Below are 18,082 nucleotides of genomic sequence, written 5' to 3'. Positions count from 1 at the left end.
TTTGACTGATGTAATACAAACTATTTTAAAAAAGTATGAAACAAAGTTAAGACACATATTTTTGTTTCTCGAATCCTTTTATTGGTTTTCCCCCTCCAGCTTAGTCGTGGAAAAGAAAAAAACAAACAAAACAATGGAACGCGAGGGAGGAAAATGGTTATTTTCCGTATCGTACACAAAAAAAGAGATTAGATCTACATGTAGAATCCATCTTCGAGCCTGGGCATTATACAATAAACCAGACGACGTGAGGAGGGTTTTTTTTGCCCCCGTCGTCGTCTCGAATTTCATTATTTTAAATATAAGATATATCTGTATGCGTGTGGAAAGCAATGGGTAAGACATAAGGCAAATATAAAACAGTACAAGGTACGTTATTTGTTTCAGAAAAATCCTGGTCGCCGACCGGGGTAGCATCGATCGACGAGTCGCAGGAGGACACGCACAAAGGATATGATTTCTCAAAGTGTGTTTTGTGTGTGGGGAGTTCATGTTTTGTATATATATAATATGCAAGAATATTCGTGAACAATTCCATCAAGAAAATGTGTGACAAGTGATTGCGCGGTACAAGAGAGATATAGAGAAGGAGTAGTGAGGCCATCCACAATTTCATAGAACCTTCTTTTCGTTTTCTTTTCTTTCATTTAGACACGAGCGACTTGCGATTTACTCCTCTCCGCCCCATCCCATATTGGTAAACATGTTATTGTGAGTCCTACACGTACGAATATCTGTTTTGTTTGTTTTTCAGTTGGATATAATATGCAATATATATATATAATATGTATAGGGTGGAGGAGGGCGAGAGTTGAAAAGACAGATGATAATAATCTGGAGGTGACAGCCACAACAAAATATTCCCAACATTTTCAAAAGTGATACAGACCGGCGGTCGTGACGTTTGCTGTGAAACGGAGGTGAGATGGGGGGGGGGGGGGACAGGAGAGAAATGTAGCAGCGTGCAAGGAGCACCAGCTTCGACCGACGCAACAACAATTCTACAACGTGACACACTATTTGATTGCGTGGGAAGAGGGCCCACCTCCCTTCCGGGGCGAAAAATACAAAAGAGAGAAAGAAAACACGTCCCACGGTCCCCATAAAACGCAGCCAAAGGTGACGACGACGCCTTGACGCGTCGTGAATTCACAGTCGAGAAAAAAAGGTGGTCAATATAACAACAACAACAAAATTATTCACAATTTTTTTTCTTCAGTCGTGCGGGGGAGGACAGGGGCAACTTTTCTTTTCTTTCTCGCCAGCGATGATGATGAAATACACACATTTCCAATTTTTCGAGTTTAGTTGTAGTTTTTCACCCACTTTTGATGCCAGTCGATCTACAATCAAGAAAAAGTAAATTTGCCAGAATCGGCGCAGAAAAAGAGAGGGGCTAACTTTTGCGCAGGCGTGTCGGAAGTGCCGACAACGGAGAACCCCCCCCCCCCCCCCCCACCATCATTCCGGTGAATGATGACGTCATTATCTTCGATGATAGCAGCAGCAGCAGCAGTGGTGTAAGCAGCTTTAATAAAGCGGGGGAGAAAAAAGACAAACGAAAAAAGGGACGTGAGCAATCCAACCCATACGCGGTTATTAAGCACGTGCGTGTGATGGCCCCTCTCTCTCATTTCTTTGGGTTGGCTTTCCATCCACCCGGGATTTGGTATTGTTTATACATTTAATTTAATAAAAAAGGAAGTGGGGGGGGGGGGGCAAATATAGTGAGGACAGTAAGGTAAAAATGGTGAAACAATTCTTCTCGTTTTAGTGTGTTGCTCGAAACAATTCAGCTGGCGAAATTCAAAAAATGTGGGAGGCTGGACGCAGATTGGCGTCGATAGATATGTTTGTCTTTCTCGACTTTCTACTCGGAGCAGAGACGATTTGACGTCTGCTCGGGAGAAATTAGATGTTGCTGGGCACACGACGACGGGACTCGTGTGTGTGCTGGAATTAAGTTGAAAGCGGAAGAAGAAAAAAAGAAACGAATGATTGGATGAGGTTGGTGGCGACAACAAAAGAAAGAACGTCCATTTTTCACGAGTGATGCGAACGCGCAACGGGTCTCTTGAGTAGTAAAACACTCTCGGCCGAAATGATGGGCAGGACGTTATTCCGGTGGAAGTTGATCAAATGGCTCACGCTCTCAAACGTCCTGTCTTTAGTGCGGACCTGCCAAAAGTCCAAAAGAAAAACATTTCAAGTCTCTTGTCAATTATTTGAAAACAGAAAAAGAAAAGAAATCGAAGGCGTAGGAAGGACTTACAACGCCTTCGGGATCGACCAAGAGCAAATGCTTGTGGTGACCGGATTGCATTCCCGTCAGCACGTACTGGCCCTGAGAGCCCTGCGACTCGCGAACCAAGAAATCTCCGTCCTATAAATATGAAAAAGACCCGAATAAATCTTGGCGTGACAGGCGAAATATCTATGGCCGGCTGCTGCCTGTTGTACTGTACTTGTTTCAAAAGATCCTCGGCTTCTTTGCGACTGATGGGCCCGTGGAACCAAATCTCCTGGAGCAATTGAGCCTCGAGTGGGCTTACGCGGACTTTTCCGGCTTTGGTTCCTCCTCGCTGGAGGGTGACAACGGGGCCGCGTCCGGAAGCGGCGGCGGCCAAAGCCGCCGCATTGGGCGCCAGCAGAGCCGACGGCAGTGGCGAGGGCAGGGCGGCCGAGAACGGATCTATTTCCAGAAATCCCCAACCCAACCCCCCCAAAAAAACAAAAAAACATGTCGTTGCAATTTGTCATGGCGCACACACACTACCGGAAGAGACGGACGGGAAAGAAAGAAAAGAGAGACTCACGCATATCGAATGGATCTTTGCTGACGGGCGCGTTTTTGAAATCGCTGCTCGATCCCATGATCCCGTTGACGTATTCGTGATCAGGGAAAGCCGACAGAGACGACGCCACCGACGACGTAGCGGCAGCAGCAGCGCCACCACCGCCATTTGATCCGGCGGCGGCGGCGGTACTCTCCAGCCGGCCGCCGCCGCCCATTGACGACACGTCGGCATTCAAATCGATCAAGTTGTCGGAAAGGTCAACCGTGTGACGTGCTTGACGATCGTTGGCTTGGTGAGTCTTCTTCAACGATCCTGCCGTTGCGCTGGATCCAGCGGAAGATGACGCCACGACGACAGGTCCTCCTCCCAACGGCGCCTGGTAATTGGGAAGTGGCGGAACTGGCGGTGGCCCCACATCCGGTGGTACTTTACCGGGCAAATCGTTGTAATACTCGGGGTCGTCCGGTGACCAGGGAGGAGGAGCAGCAGCGGCAGCAACTCCGGTGGCGGTGACGTGTCCAACAGCGACAAGATCGCGTCTGCAAATGGAAGGAGGAAAACGGATCGATTTTTTGAAAGATCCTTTGGGCGAATCGATAAATGTCCCCCCCCCCCCTTTCTAGCCAGAAATGTTACCCGTCGAGAACGGACTCAGCGGTGGCTGGACGCGGCGTCCGCTTCAGGTATTCCTTGAAACGCAGTTCGAACGCTTGACCGATGGTTGTAATGACGTCCTGCGCCAATCCACCTCCGCATTCGAGAACGTAACAAGCTCGGCCGTGCACATTGTCTTTGGCCACGTAGGCGACGAAATCCAGGGTATCCTATTTGAGAGGTGGGGGAAGCAAAGAACCAAATTGAATTAGGGCGGGCCGGATTAGAAACGATAAAACAAAGAAATAAATAAAAATAACTGACGGGATCTCCGCCGGAAGCGAAGGAAATGTTGGGCATGTCGTGACAAGCGACGACTGTGCTTCCCTCCAGCGTGCTGATCCTCAAACATCCGCTGCTGATGGTCAAGGCAACGTCGCTGCCAGCGTGTTCCATGTGAGGGGCGTCTCCCAGGATCCGCTGGATTCGCCGGTCGACCTGCAATTTCAAACACATCACACCATCATCAGGAAGATCAGGAGAAGTCTCGCCCATCATTCATCAGCGCTTTTCCCTCCCAGGTTGTTGGGCTTTTATCGGATCGATAAAGAAAAAAGATGAAGATGAAGAAGAAGAAGGAGAGGCTCTGGAAAGAAGGGAGTAAATAGCCGGAAGCAAGAAGAATAAGAACTTGTAGATATAAGAACTGGAAGAGTTCGAGCTCCTAGCCTGGCTCTGCCTGCGTGGTTGTGTAGCGACTCGAATAAAGTGCGGGCGGGAGGAGGGGGAGGAGTAAAGAAAAAGATAAAAAGAAAAGAAAAAAAGAAAAGAAAACAAGAGTGGGCGTGAAGATTTACAGCTGCTACTATTCAATTCAATGATCCAAACATCATAAGATGGAGTGGAGGAGAGCAAGAGTGGCAAGGAGCTGTGGGATTGGCATGTGGGCGGAGTTGTGTGTCTCCACTCCACTCCACAAGAGTCACTGTCCCTGCTGGGCTTTTGACTCATCCGCCAATTGCCAACCCCGAAATGGACCGAATCGACGGCCATCCACTGTTTTTCTGGCTCTCCCGTTTTTCTCTGTGTGTGTGCATGGGGGGGGGGGTGATACTTGGCCGGCTAATAAGATGAGCAGACGCTAACAAGAACGAGATTAGAGGAGTGTGGCGCAAGTGACACAATTTGCCTTTTCCAAAGACGAAATGAGAAGAAGAGGTCAGAAGGCGAGCAAGGAGCTGAGAAAAATCAATAAAATCAATACACAACCCGGGCCCGGCTCGACACAGAGACTTGTGCTGCTGTGGCCTGGACCGTCAAGGAGGAGGAGCCAACAACCGGCATTCGTTAATAAATAATAAATAACAAAGAAGAAGAAAAAGAAGAGAAGAGAGAAGAACTATGAATGAAGGCGTCCCGTCCCATTTTTACCTTCCGCTTTTTGTCGACCGTTTTGAGTCCGGCTGTTTCGCAAACAATGTTGATGCATTCCCTGTGACGAAGCAAACGACAAATCATAAAATTGGATCAATTCAACAAATGAAGACGAATGTTTTTTTTCTTTCTTTCGAAAAATAAAGAAGATGGAGACCCACTTGGCAATTTGTGAGCGAGTGTCGAAATCCAGGCTCTTCATGGACGTGTTGACTTCCAGGCATCCGATATACTGCAAATATTTGAAAGAAAAGATCAAGTCCCCCACAATGGATGTAGCGAGGGTAAGGGCGGAGTAGTAAAGGACTCTTGGACTGGCAAGGCAGAAGAAGAACTTTCACGACGAGATTTATTTTCTATTTCACTTGTGTGTGTGTGTGTGTGTGTGTCAACATTACTACTACTGTGCACGTAGTAGTTGTGTACGTAGAGTGGCTTCTACAGTTACGACCATCTAATTTCATCGTTGCACAAAATTCTTCGATATTTAATTTTTTTTCGGGGCCATGGATCCTCCTTCCATTTCTTCTATCTCTCCTTTTCTCCACTGACTATTGATCGATCCTGGGAATCAACTGGATTTAGTTGTCGTCGACTTCCAGACAACGCTATTATTTCTTCCTCCTTGTTTCCTTTTTCTTTCTTTTCCCTTTTTTGCATTTACGAGAGCCATCTCTTTTACAGATTACTTTTGCCCATCTCCACAGTCGACAATATCGACCGGGCATACAAGACTCTTCTCTCTTTCTCTCTCTCTCTCGCAAGGCTGGCTACATTCCCAGCCCAGGCACAAGGAGAACACGTCTAGAGACCGATATCACTGGGCAGGATTAGATCCAACCGAGCAAAATCGAACTTTCCCAACAACAAAAGAGACTGGCAACAAAAAAATCATCTTCTTTTTGTGTGTGTGTGCAGACTCCGCACCTGGACGCAATCCCAATAGGAAAATGGCGACTGTTTTCAGGGGGGGGATCGATCCTGCCAAAGATTCTTTTTTTCCTTTCCCCCCGCAGCAGAGCCCCTTTTGCTTGCGACTTTTTATCGCCAGGACGCACACACATCTAGGGACTCACTGTGTGACAATATGCGTGGGGGTTCCACTCCATTCCCTCCCACCCAACTCCTTCCCTTCGTTTTCTTCTTCTTTTTTGATATTTCGAAGCCAAGGAGCTCTGGCTCCTTCGACAATTCAATTGATCCCGCTACTACTGCTTGGCAGAGAGATAGGTTTAGGGATGTGTATAGCTTCTCTTTGACAACCGTTTCTGCCCCCTCCTTTTTTCTAGCTCCCGCCCGCCCTCTCTCCCGCTCGGCACTCGGCACTCGATCGATTTTCCCAATCTTAGCCACACCCACACGCACGCACGTAGCAAGAAAACCCGTCACGGCAAAGCAAAAGCAGAAGCTCTGACGGTCGTGTGTTGTTGACTCTCTCGCCGGACTGGCAGCTCATCGCTACTAACGCACGGCCCCCGGATCGATTCCGCCCACACGTACGCCGGAGCACGGGGGCAAGAGAGAGAGTGGCAACCGACACTACAGTGTGGCCAGCAGGGACCCTGCAGATGGACACATTTGAGACTTTGGGGAAGGAGGGAGGGAGAAGCAAAACGGGTCTACACATTGGCCGGCCGAAAAAAAACACAAATGGGATTGACGCTGAAACGAAAACAGATTAAAAAACCCCCTCGACGATGGATGGATGGATGGGAGGGAACCCAAAAAACAACAACAAAAGGTTGTGCTGGACTGGGTGCGTGCGTGCGGGAGTGGTGCCGGGATAAAGTTGCCAAAAGTCCAGCAACGGTCAATCTACTTACTCGGACAAAGTAGGTAATCCCCTCGCGGACAATCACAACGTCAGAATGGAGCCATCCGCGCGCCGGTTTGTTGATGAAACTCCGGTTGCTGCTGTTGTTGCTTCCGCCAGCGGCGGCCAGGCTGCCCTGATTGCCGGCGGTCGCAGCTCCCGCCGAGTTGGCAGACGAAGTTGACGATTGCATTTCGTTGTTGCCGGCAGCTGCCGCCGGATGCAAAGGGACAGGTAGGGCCGGAGGGGGCACAAGGGCGGCGGCTCCGACTCGGTGATGGCCGGCCGATGCGCTGCTGCTGCTGTGGCTGGACGAGCCGTTGGAATGCGAGAGCCAGGCGATAATGAACTCGCCGCCTTCGACGCAGTGACGCTCCAAGACGGGCGCCTCACGCGTCCCGTACAGGACCGTCTCGGGCAGGTACGGCGGTGGTGGCGGGACGGGCGACGACCTGGGCGTCGATTTCGAGCTGCAACTGACGCCGGCGCTGCTGTGGCCGCCGCTGCAACTGCTGCAACAGCAACAACTACCCGCTCCCACGCTGTTGCGCTTGTTGTTGTTGTTGTTGATGAGCTCGGCCACCGTCGGGTTGGCGATGGGCGGATGAGGGGCGGCCGCGAATTTCTGCGGCGGCGGAAGGAAAAGTTCCTCAAAGACGGGCGAGCCGGGCGAATCACGTTCGTCGCTGACCGTCAAAGGCTCGGCCGGAATGCGGTGCTGCTGCTGCTGCTTGGGCCGTCCGCCTCCAAAGGCTTCGTTGAAGGTGCACCAAGTGGCCAAGACTTCCGGGGGAACGTTGTTCCGCCGGATGGGCAGGAGCGGAGTAGAGTTGTTGGCAGCCGGCGCCGAACCACCACTTGTCGCCGAGTTGTTGGTCACAGTTGTTGCTGTTGTTGCTGGGCCGGTGGTTGTTGTTGCGCTCTGCCTCTGGACGTGGGGCGTGGTTGTCGAGATTTGGTAGTTCTTCTCGAGTGAACGTGAGCGGACCCGAGACGGGATGGGTGGCGGGGGTTTGGCCGGAGCAGTCGACGAACCGTAGCCGCCGCTTCCAGCACCACCTGAATTAGACGAGAGTCCAGGAGCGCCTGAGCTCCTGACGCGCTGCTGCGAGCACCGCTCGAGCGACCGGGTCCTCCTCTCGTTGCGGCCGAAAAATCCGCCGCCGGTAGAAGACGGAAGGTGGAGGCCGAGCGGATGGCCGGGAGGGAAGCAGGAAGGGGTGAAGGAACGGTGGAGCAGTTCCGGCGACGGAGCAACGGAAGCCGCTTTGCTCTTGCTGGATTTGGCGACCGAAGACGACGACGACGCCTGGCGTCGCTGCTGGTGCGACGACGTCGAATGAGACGGAGAGTCGCTAAAAAGTCCAAACGTCCAGGCCGTCGAACCTTTGGATAACGAACCTCCTTTATCTGTTGAATGGATAACACAAATAAAAATAGAAAGTAAAATTAAACGGAAAATCCCATTAAACACAAATGAAAATTGTTGTCGGATGGGACGAACCGGAAGGCGGCCGGAGGGTGGCGAAAACGGTCCAGGTATTGTCTTCTTTGAGGATGCGGTGCAAACTGTGATCGCTCCTGGATTTGGACGTCAAGGGTCCAAAGGATCCGAAATGATCCTGTCCGCCTCCCAAACGGCTGGAGCAATTGGGCCAGCCGCTGTCGCCGGCCGTGCGCGATCGGATGCGATCCGAGCAGAGATCCGACAGGTTGCGGTGCTGTTGATGGGATGTCGACTCGGAGCCTTCCCTGCCTGCGCGCCTCTTGCGTAATCCGCGCACGAAGGAAAAGGGGTGGCTGCCTCCGCTGGATTTGGAACTGCTGCCACCGCTGCCGGTGGGGTTGGAAGGGGAGGCGGAGGAGGAGGTGGTAAAGGCGGATGATTTGTTGGTTCTAGCCGGGGAAACGTTGGCGGAGGAGGAGGAGGGTGAGGCTCCGCTTCCGGAAGGGAAAGGCGGGAAAACGGTCAGCCGATGCGGATGCGAAAAAGTCTGACTCTGGGCCGAGAGCCGGACGTTGAGCGGATGGTCGAAGCAGTCCTCGCGGATGGGACCACCGCCACTGCCCACCTCCTCCTCGAATGCGGATGAAGAAGACGGCGACGATGGAGTTCCTCTTTTTCGCCAACGGCCAAAGGCCGCCTTGATTTGCTGTTGCAGCCCCGTAATGCTGCTGATCTCTGCTCGGCCCAGCCCAGACCAGCAAAAAAGTTTTGTTAACTCAAGTCCAGCACAAAATAAAAACAAAAAAAAAAAGTGATTCATTCCACCAGGCCACACCCCGAGCTGGTCAAATCGTTGCCACCCCCCATTCCGCTGCGTGTCCCGTCTACACTCATTGATCAAATGTGTAAGGTCCGCGCGCTAAATAGTCGGGGGGGATAGGAAAGATTGTCCGTCTCTCTCTCTCTCGCAGAGCGCCAGAGTTGAGCGTTTACATTTCTACAGTCGAGACAGACGGGCAGCAGACAGACAGATTGTTCGACTAATTACACGAGTCCCCGTACAAGGGCCGGCCGAGCCTTTACCTGACCCCCCCACAAAAAAAAACCTGTTTCTCCTTTTTTTTCTTTGGGGATTCTTGGAATCCAACCAAAGGACGGACGCCATTTGCCACAACAACAACAACAAGAAAGGAAAAAAAAGGGGTGGAAAGAAATGGACATTTTTTTCTGACTGGGATTCATTTGCATTTGTTGTTTGCGTCCGTCTCATCAATTAAATTTGAAGAGGAAAAAGGGAAAATGGGAAAATTCACCTTTGACGGCTGGTGGTGTGTATGACGATGGGCTGTTGGCGGGCGAAGCAACGCGGAGGACTTTAACGGCTCGGCTGGCCGAAAGGAACGACGGCTCAGAGGCGCTGCGACCTCTCACAGCTAGCGGCTTGTCTTCCTCCTCTTCCGCCTCTTGTCCTCTGCTGCTGCTGCAGCCGCCACTTTTCCCTCCGCAGCCAATCGTTGGCCGAGTTTGACTCGTCGTAGTCTTCCCGCCTACCACCTGCCTGTACGTCCAGTCCGTCGGCAACAACAGCGTCCCTTTCTTGATGGGGTTCGAGGAGGTTGTTGTTTTGCTGAGGTCTGCTGGAGGACCTAAACCTGTTTTCCATCCATCCATTCATTCATCCGCCCATCCAATCAGCCCCGGATAAACAGCAACAGCAACAACACCAACAATCAAAATAGAAAAGAAATAATAATGAAGTGGGTTAGTTATACCATTTCGGCTAAAGTCACGAGACACATTTATGATTACAGCCAAGCAAATCAAAAATCCCCCAAAATAATTTTTGCTCCTTTCAGATTCCTGAGCCAAAAAATCCCAAAAAATGGAAGAAAAGAATCAACAAGACAACAACATCCTGCGATGATGACGACGACGACGACGGAAGTTGTGGATCAAATGGGGGGGGTCCATCGGACAATGACGCACAACGCCGGATCGAAATTCGATTCCTTTTCTCGTTTTCGGCTAAGTAGGAGGAAAGGAAAGAGAAAAAGATTGGGTGGACGGGCAACAACTTACGACAGTGGCCGTCGTCAGCGTCTTGGCCGCCACCGTCGTGATGGCACAATCCAACCGACGACGATCGGGTGTCATTCAAAGGAGATCCGGCCGATCCGGCCTTGTGGTGGTCGTCAACCGTCGTGGGGAGATTGCGGTACGTTTTGGTGCGGAAGCTTTTCAACATTCTAGTCCAATCTTGCGTCGTCATATTTCACACGCACCAACGGACAAAATTTCGTTTTTTCTTTTTGTATTTTTCTGGCGGGGGCGAGAGCGAATCTCAAAGGAGCCACTGACGCCGCTGACCTGACGACGTCGATCGTTCAAGTATCAAACGGCCAATACGGTGGCGGCCCATTTCCATCGGGAACCAATAAACGACCACGGCAACAACCAGGTATGAGAAAAAGTCGGACCATCTCCGCTTCTTCTTCTTCTCCTTCACTCCACACACACACACACCCACACACACACGTCAGACACACAACACTGGCCGAAATAAATTTAAACAAAATTCGCTTTCAACAAATTTCTTCTTCTTCTTCTTCGTCTTCTTCTTCTTCTCTTCCGCTTTTTCTTTTTGCTTCCGGCTCTCATCCGAATTTCCAATCGGTTGTTGCCATCACGTCGAATGTCTCCGTCAAATGCGATCCTATCGGGGACGAGTCAATAGAACCCAAACGCCGTCACGGGTGAAATTCGATCCGCTGGATCTTTTTGTTTTTCTTTCTAATTCAAGGGTCACTTCCGGTTTTTCGGGGCACCACCACCACACAGTTCCACCCACCAAACGACGGGAAACTTTAGGGGCTTTTAATCGCATTAGAAGATTATTGGGAGGGGGAGAAAAAAGTGATTGACTATTTATTTATTATTTCCCCTCCGGTATCGAAATTCCGCCCAGTCTCCTACTCCTGCCGTTGCCGCTGCCGCTGCCGCTACCAGCACCCACACAGACACCACGTCCCCTGCGTTTTATCATTCACAAGAGCCCGGATGTCAACGTCCCAAGTTCCGGTGCTGGTTCGACTCTCTGCTCCTCCAAATAGCTCCGGCAATTTGCATAATCTCGACGACGCTAATGAAATCCAATCCAATCGTCCCAATCATCACAGACGTCGTTGTCGTCGTCATTCCGGCGACACACGAAAATTTCATTCAGAGAAAAAGAACCGGCGGCGGCGGCCCACTTGGCGGCTGTAATCTTTCCGGCCGGAAGCAAAGAGGTAGGGCTAACCCCGATTGGATTTCTCTCCAGCAGGTGTGAATAATAATATCCGCTTTAATTTCTGGAGGGTGGGAGGTAAAGGTGGCGACACTGTCAAGAGCCAATGAACCAAACTCACATGCAACTTTAATAATCCTCCGAAAACTTAAAAAGTCCAGGACACCCACAGACACACAACACACACACACACCACCAGGACGAACGTGAATTGAACTTTTGTTTGGTTTTGGGGTGGAATTTCCCTGTTATATCGTCAGCGTTGATGAGAGAGAAATGGACAAGTCGAAAAGGATCGAGTCCTTTGGTGGTGGTGGAGGGACCCGTCGTCCGCACTGCATCCACATCTCTCAGCTCTTGCAAGTTGACTGAGCGTCGCGCCACCGCTGCCGCTGCGGGTCTCTCCCGTTTCTCTCCCTGGTCCCGGTCGCCTGCGTTTGTCGGGTCCCGCTGTCTGGCGCCCCCCTTCCCCGATTCTCCCAACGAAAGAAACGCTCCGCCTCCCTCTGGCGTGCGTGAATAACACAGACACACAAAAAACCTTGGCTCAACTCTCTACCTCACCTTTCTTTCTTTCTTTCTTTCTGTCTTTCTTTCTTTCTTTCTTTCAGCTTCACCTACGTACGTACGTAACGTTAGGTTGGCAGCGCGATCTGAAAAAGGGCCAGCCAGCCAGCCAGCCAACAACTTGCCATCAACAACAAACGGGTGCGGCCTACACACAACACGCACACAATGCCAAATATGTGGAAAACGGCCGCCACCGCTGCTGGAGAGAGAAAGTTGTGTGCCGAAACAGCACCGCCGGCACCTTCTTTTTCTTTTTTATTATTCGATTTCTACGGTGAACATAAAAAAAATAAAATAAAAAAAATAAAATAAAATAAAATAACAAAACAATGAAGGTCTGCGAGAGTTCGACTCGGGGTCAAGAAACGGAAGGAAAACCTCAAAACGACCTGCTGGAAAATCAAAAAGAATTTCTTCCAGTCTCATCTGTAAAAGTAGGTCTGTGTTGTATAGGGACGTGTGTGAGTAAGTCGGGTGGTCGTTTCATTCATTCACCGGTGGTGAAAACTCGGTCGGGATGAGATTCCAAAAGAGAATTCCGCACGAAATAAAGAGAGAAAGAAAGAAAGAAAGAAAGAAACAAGGTAGGGCCCAGGCTGGAAGGAAAAAAGGCAACAGCAACAACAGCAACAGCAGGAGGAGCAGCAGCAGACATGTTGCCATCACCTGGAGCTACACGACGACCAACGAGGTGTCTGGCCGCCGAGGAGCCTAACTCTCTCAGCTGAGTCTGGTGGATATGCCCTTGAGGTCACGAAAGCAGAAAGAAAAAGACGATACTTGTCTCCACATGTTATGTATACCACTGGTACCCGACAAAACCTGCCGGAGTTACAGAGAAAAAGTTGAACGCGACCCGGTCGTGTGAGTGTTGGTTAGAAGTTGGCGGTCGTGTGAGTTTTTCGGGTCCTGCGCACCTGTCACCTGACGAAAAAACCAAAAAGTTGTGTCCATCTTGTTCGATTTCTGGCCGGGAGAAGAAGAACTTTGTGAGAAGAAGGTCAAACGATGGAGGAGGAGGAGGAACAAGACGAGAATGGCCGGGGCAACAACATCCCATAAAATGAATCGGGTCCCGCTGATGCGAAACGGAACTGGGCGCTCAGACGCCGCAGGCCAAAGACAACAACAACAACAACAACCCATCAAATGTCTTGGCACGAGCCCGTTCGTGTCACGCCAATCTCCCAGCAAACGCATTTCGGGCGGCCCATTTTGGCCCCGTGCCCTTCTCAAGGTCCTTTGACTCTGCCCGGCCATTCATCATCGGCCAACAAAATCGAAGCGATCATTCAAAATAACAAAAGAAAAAGTATACTCCCGATGCCGGCCGGCCTGGCCGGGCCATTTCTCTCTCCTGGTGCCCCCCGAAAGGTAAACAATGACGCCGCCGCCCCATTCAATTCGGGTGGCGGGCAGGCCGTTCGTTACACCCGATCCGGCGGCCATCCCGTTCGTGATTTATAAATAACTTTTGGGTTGGCAGGCCGGGCGCGTGAGGCAAAGCGGCGGAAGTTTCATTTGCGCATCGGCGACATTTTCATTGAGCGAATCTCCTCCTCTTCTTCAATGGCCACCACCACCACCACGAACATTTCACTGGTGAGAGCAACAATTCAGTTGACTATTTCTGGCCGGCGTAGAAAATGGGGAAACATCTTGGAACATGACAATCCCTGCCTGCCTGGCTGCCAACGTCCCATTCAATTTCAGCTGGAAAAAGAGAGGCTGGGCCGGCAGCAGCAGCAGCAGATGGGTGCGGAGAGAGAAAGGCAACTTCCGCTCTCCTTTTCCTTTTTTCTTCACCCGTCGATTTTTGATACCGCGACCGAAATAGAATCCCGAGGCAGCTAAAAACAGAAGATCCATCCGACTGGCAGCAACTCGCTCCCGCTACTCCCGCTTCTTTGCAGTTGATGCAGTCGGCCATTTTACGCCCGTCCGTTCCTCAGAGACAATACGGGAGACGGAAAAGCTTAGACGCGAAATGAGTTTTCAGACGCTCACGGCCTTGATCCTCCAGTGTTCGTGTGCGTTCCTTTGATAACTCACGGCGAACCCAATGGCCCTGGTCACACAATAAACGGTCGCCATTGTGATTTTTTAAGCAGGAGGACGAAGTGGGAGGCCTCCTCCTCTTTTTTGGGGGGATCGAAACGCCCACCCGTTTTTCCACTCACGAGAGAAAACGTTTCGTGACTCGGTACGAAAAAGAGTCGAGACGTGACGTGTGCCGTAAGTCGCCCTACCAAGTGACGACAGTCACACACAAAACAGGATCGTTTTTTTATTTTTATTTTTAGTGTTTGAACAACAATTGGGGGGTGTGGAATTGTCACGATGAAATGAAAAGAGTCACGTCACGAGTCGTCGGTTTGTTTCGATTTCGCTGATTCGTTCCGCCAATCGATTCACGTCATCGATGTAGGAGGAGGAGGGGGGGTGATGGAATTTGCCATTCCAGCGATGACGTCCCAATGCCGAAAAGGAAATCAAAAAATGAAAGGGCCCTACCAAACGAATAAACCGATTCACCACCCACACCTCCCCCCTTCAGTCCATTACCCAAAGTTGGATGGGGAAGGGATGAGAGACGGAAGTAGGGCGCGGTGGCGTCGCGTCGACAAACGACGACGCCACCGGAAGTCGGTCGATAACTTTGATTTCATTTTCTGCTTTCTCTCTCTCTCTCGGTGGGTGGGTGGGTCTCCTGACACGCAGTCAACGAATAAACAGTCACAAAATCCACACACAAGAAAAAAAAAGGGAACGAAAAAATGTTCTAATTCAGGAACACCAAAAGAGATCGCACGGGGCGTGTTCTTTCTCTCCCTGCCCTGCCCGGCACAGGTTGCCGTTATAACCGACGAATCGATTCAGGCTGGGCGTTTGGCCAACAAGCATCTGGTCCGGCCCCCGCTACACAGCTCTCGAAAAACTGACAATAACAAAAACAACATGTGGCGCTCTCCCCGCTCCCCGTTCGGTCCATTAGCCGCCATTCATTAAACAGAAAAAAACTAGCGTGTGTGTGTAGTCGTGAATTGTGAATGGCGGAGAGACAACTACGTACCGCGCCCATCCTATATAACATTGTCGGGATCATTATAACCCGTTAGATTCCGCCGCTTGTTCCTAAATCCATCCAATAAAATAGCCGGGCAAAAAGGCGTCTCATTATTTTCAGAGTTGAATTTTTTTGGGAAAAAAAGATAAATTGGAAACGTGGCTTCAAAGGATGGTAGGGGGGGGGAGGGGGGATTCCGGCCGGCTGGATACGAATAGAGAGAAAAGAGATCTCATTAGCGGAGGATATGTATCCGATATCCAGGACCGGCATCAAAGAAGACGATACGAACTCGTAACAACATCAAGAGCCGAAGAAGATTCGAAGAAGAAGACGTCCGACGACGCCATCATTTTCTCTCTTTCCAGTTCCGTCCTCCTTCTCCTCGTAATAGATCAATAAATTTTAATTTCCAGTTTCCTTCCCATCCTCTTTCTCCCTTTGATTCTTCTTCCAAGGAAGTTGTTTGTTTAGAAGACTCTCTCTCTTCTCTTCCGGCCGCCATCCATCCCGGCTCTTCTTCTTCTTTTTCACAATTTCATTATTTTTACTTCGTGTGTGTTTTTATTGATCATTCTGTCAGACAGCTTCCGGGCAGAGTTTACACATTGGCCGTTGACTGGGCGCCGGAGGACAAGACACCCCTTCTTCTTCTTCTTCCAGTTGGTGATGGTGGGGGGGAGGGTTTCTGTTTACAAGATGCCATCCGCAAACAGCTCCAAAGTCGGACCGAGTGATGATGACGAAGAAACCCGACCAGGGGTCAGCACTGACGAGCACAGCGCGCGTGTCCGACCATTTCCGTCAAGTGTCGGATGTTCTCTCCCCCGAAAAATTCCACAGAGACAACAAGAAAAAAGGAAAAGTGGTCGGAATGGATGAAATTCATTCACCGTTCGATCTGACCGCAGAAGGAAATACAATACAATTACATGGGCGTGGGGGAAGAGCAGCTGGATGCCAAAGATCGAGAGAAAGAGAATAGACGAGGGAAAAAGTCGGTTTCCAGTTCATGACACAGATAATCTCGTTGGCGAAAAAATAAAAGGCGAAGGCCTCGACAGAGAAAAGAGACGCCTTTTTTCTCTCGAGGGGAAAGAAGAAGAAGAATCTCCTTTTTCTCCTTCTTTTTTCGTTGCTGTGGAAAGACGATTGTCTTTGACTTGACGTTTTCTATCTCTCTCCTCCAACTGTCGTGGGCCATTGCCAGGCCAATGGATCTAATGGAAACAACGCAAGAGCAGATGGAAACCCCCCGACAACCAGCAACCAATGTTGTTTCTCCTAGGTGCCATTTTCTTTTCTCTGGCTATATAGCAGACCAACGTCGAGAAATATATGGGATGAAAAAGGCCTAGCAACAGGCAGCCCACCATCTTTTCACTCGGTCGTCACATTTTTTGTGCTTATACAACAACAGCAGGAAGAAGAAAAAGAAATCAACCGGGGAGAGGTCGAGACTCACTTGGGCTGCCAATGTCATGCAACAGCAACAGGCGGGCCTTAACGCCCACAAGGCACATTTCCCGATCCTCGCCAAATGTGTACGCACACAACACAAAAGAATCGACGTGTCACCATTGGCAACCGATCCTTACACCACATCCTCACGACAAGATAACCAAAACAGCAACACGAATCGATTTTTTCTTACCTGATTTGTTGACCAGCAGCCGAAATACGTCGCGTTCGACAAGACTTTTCACTGGAATATACTCGCACTGCTACTAGACACGACGGTCTCTCCACTCGACTGCTGCCGTGACCGGGGTCGGCAACGACATCTAGGCCACTCGATCTGAATCACAACGATACATCGATCAAGTCACACCAACATAATCTTAACAAATAATAATAAGACATTTTATTCACTTTGTTAATAAAAAACTAAACCTTCTTCGTCAACAGACTCTGACTTGCTCTTCTCCCGTTTCCTTGTTTAATTTATCTCATTATCTATTCTTTATCAATCAACTAAAAAGGGGTGGCACAGATCAATTCGCAACAAATATGCCCTCTAGTAGTCGAAGACTGAACGACGACGAGTAATGTTGACTCGAGTCAGCTGTTGTTGAAAAATAAAACAAACTGAAGAAACAACAACACACGGGATGGGATATATGATAGTCGATCCTCTTCGGGAAAAAATGTAGAAATTTTAATGGCCCATCAACTTCTCTATCAAGTGACCTTCAAATAAGGGCAATGTCTAGGAAAGCCGGGATCGTTTTCACGAACCTACGTTCATCTTTAGATACGAGAGTTCCGAGTAAGCAACAAGTGGATATTGGTGTAACAGTGTGCTCTGGTATGGTGCATGCAAATTTGATTTCAATATTCTCTATACTTTATGTTTTCAATAAAATTTACTTTTAAAATATAGGAACCCTTCAACGTCTTCCTGGAAAATGTCCCTGTACACATCACACAATCCTGTCTTTGCAACTTTCAGCTTCTACGCTGCTATGCTGATAATTAAGACTCTGTTCGTGGCTTTCCTTACTGGTTGGACAAGATTCCGTAAGCATGTAAGCCACCATCCAACCTTTCTCTGTAGATTTAAATATTACTTTCATCAATTCGCTTAATCCTGCAAGGCATTTCAAAACCCAGAGGATTGCAATAAGATGAACAGGGGTAAAGTAAAAATTGACGAAGATGTCGAACGAGTACGACGGTAAAGATTTTCCATTTACTCCTAATGTCAAATGTTTTAAGGATCTTTTTGTTTCCAATTTAAAGAGCCCATTTAAATGATTTGGAGAATATCCTTCCATTTCTAAGCCTTGCGCTGCTCTACGTTGGGACAGGCCCGACTTTAGGCGCTGCCAAATTTTTATTCCGAACATTCACGGCTGCTAGATTCTCCCATACTTTCGTATATGCGGTTGTTGTTACCCCACAGCCAGCCAGAGCTTTGAGTTATATTGTTGGTCAACTTGTCAACTTGTACCTGATTTACACCATTCTAACCAGTTATGCTTCTGCTCTTTAACACGATGCTCTCTGCAAAGTCGTTGTGTAACTGAATAAAGCAGACTTGTCTAGCTTCTTTAAATTTTATTGGATTTAC

At 49.5% G+C, this 18,082-nt stretch overlaps 2 protein-coding genes across 2 annotated transcripts; one reads left to right on the top strand and one right to left on the bottom strand.

The window, feature by feature from the left end:
* Positions 1-41: 41 nt before the first annotated feature.
* On the bottom strand, positions 42-12,246 carry LOC124344092 (mucin-19-like). The gene is made up of 12 exons (XM_046797527.1): positions 10,166-12,246; positions 9,400-9,738; positions 8,144-8,821; positions 6,650-8,049; positions 4,988-5,058; positions 4,824-4,884; positions 3,717-3,890; positions 3,435-3,622; positions 2,817-3,337; positions 2,466-2,692; positions 2,273-2,383; positions 42-2,178 (listed from the first exon to the last, which is right to left on the bottom strand). The coding sequence occupies exons 1-12, from the start codon at positions 10,353-10,355 to the stop codon at positions 2,044-2,046; spliced, it is 4,095 nt and encodes a 1,364-aa protein (XP_046653483.1). The 5' UTR covers positions 10,356-12,246; the 3' UTR covers positions 42-2,043.
* A 4,828-nt stretch (positions 12,247-17,074) lies between these two features.
* Positions 17,075-18,067, top strand: LOC124344242 (microsomal glutathione S-transferase 1-like). The gene is made up of 4 exons (XM_046797759.1): positions 17,075-17,317; positions 17,393-17,537; positions 17,607-17,686; positions 17,752-18,067. Exons 2-4 carry the CDS (start codon positions 17,418-17,420, stop codon positions 18,002-18,004), a joined length of 453 nt encoding a protein of 150 aa, XP_046653715.1. The 5' UTR covers positions 17,075-17,317; positions 17,393-17,417; the 3' UTR covers positions 18,005-18,067.
* Positions 18,068-18,082: the final 15 nt, after the last annotated feature.

This window comes from Daphnia pulicaria, chromosome 6 (assembly GCF_021234035.1).
Source record: "Daphnia pulicaria isolate SC F1-1A chromosome 6, SC_F0-13Bv2, whole genome shotgun sequence".
NCBI classification, from domain to species: domain Eukaryota; kingdom Metazoa; phylum Arthropoda; class Branchiopoda; order Diplostraca; family Daphniidae; genus Daphnia; species Daphnia pulicaria.
Note: the sequence above shows the minus strand (reverse complement) of the source record. Positions and strands in the feature narration are given on the sequence as shown.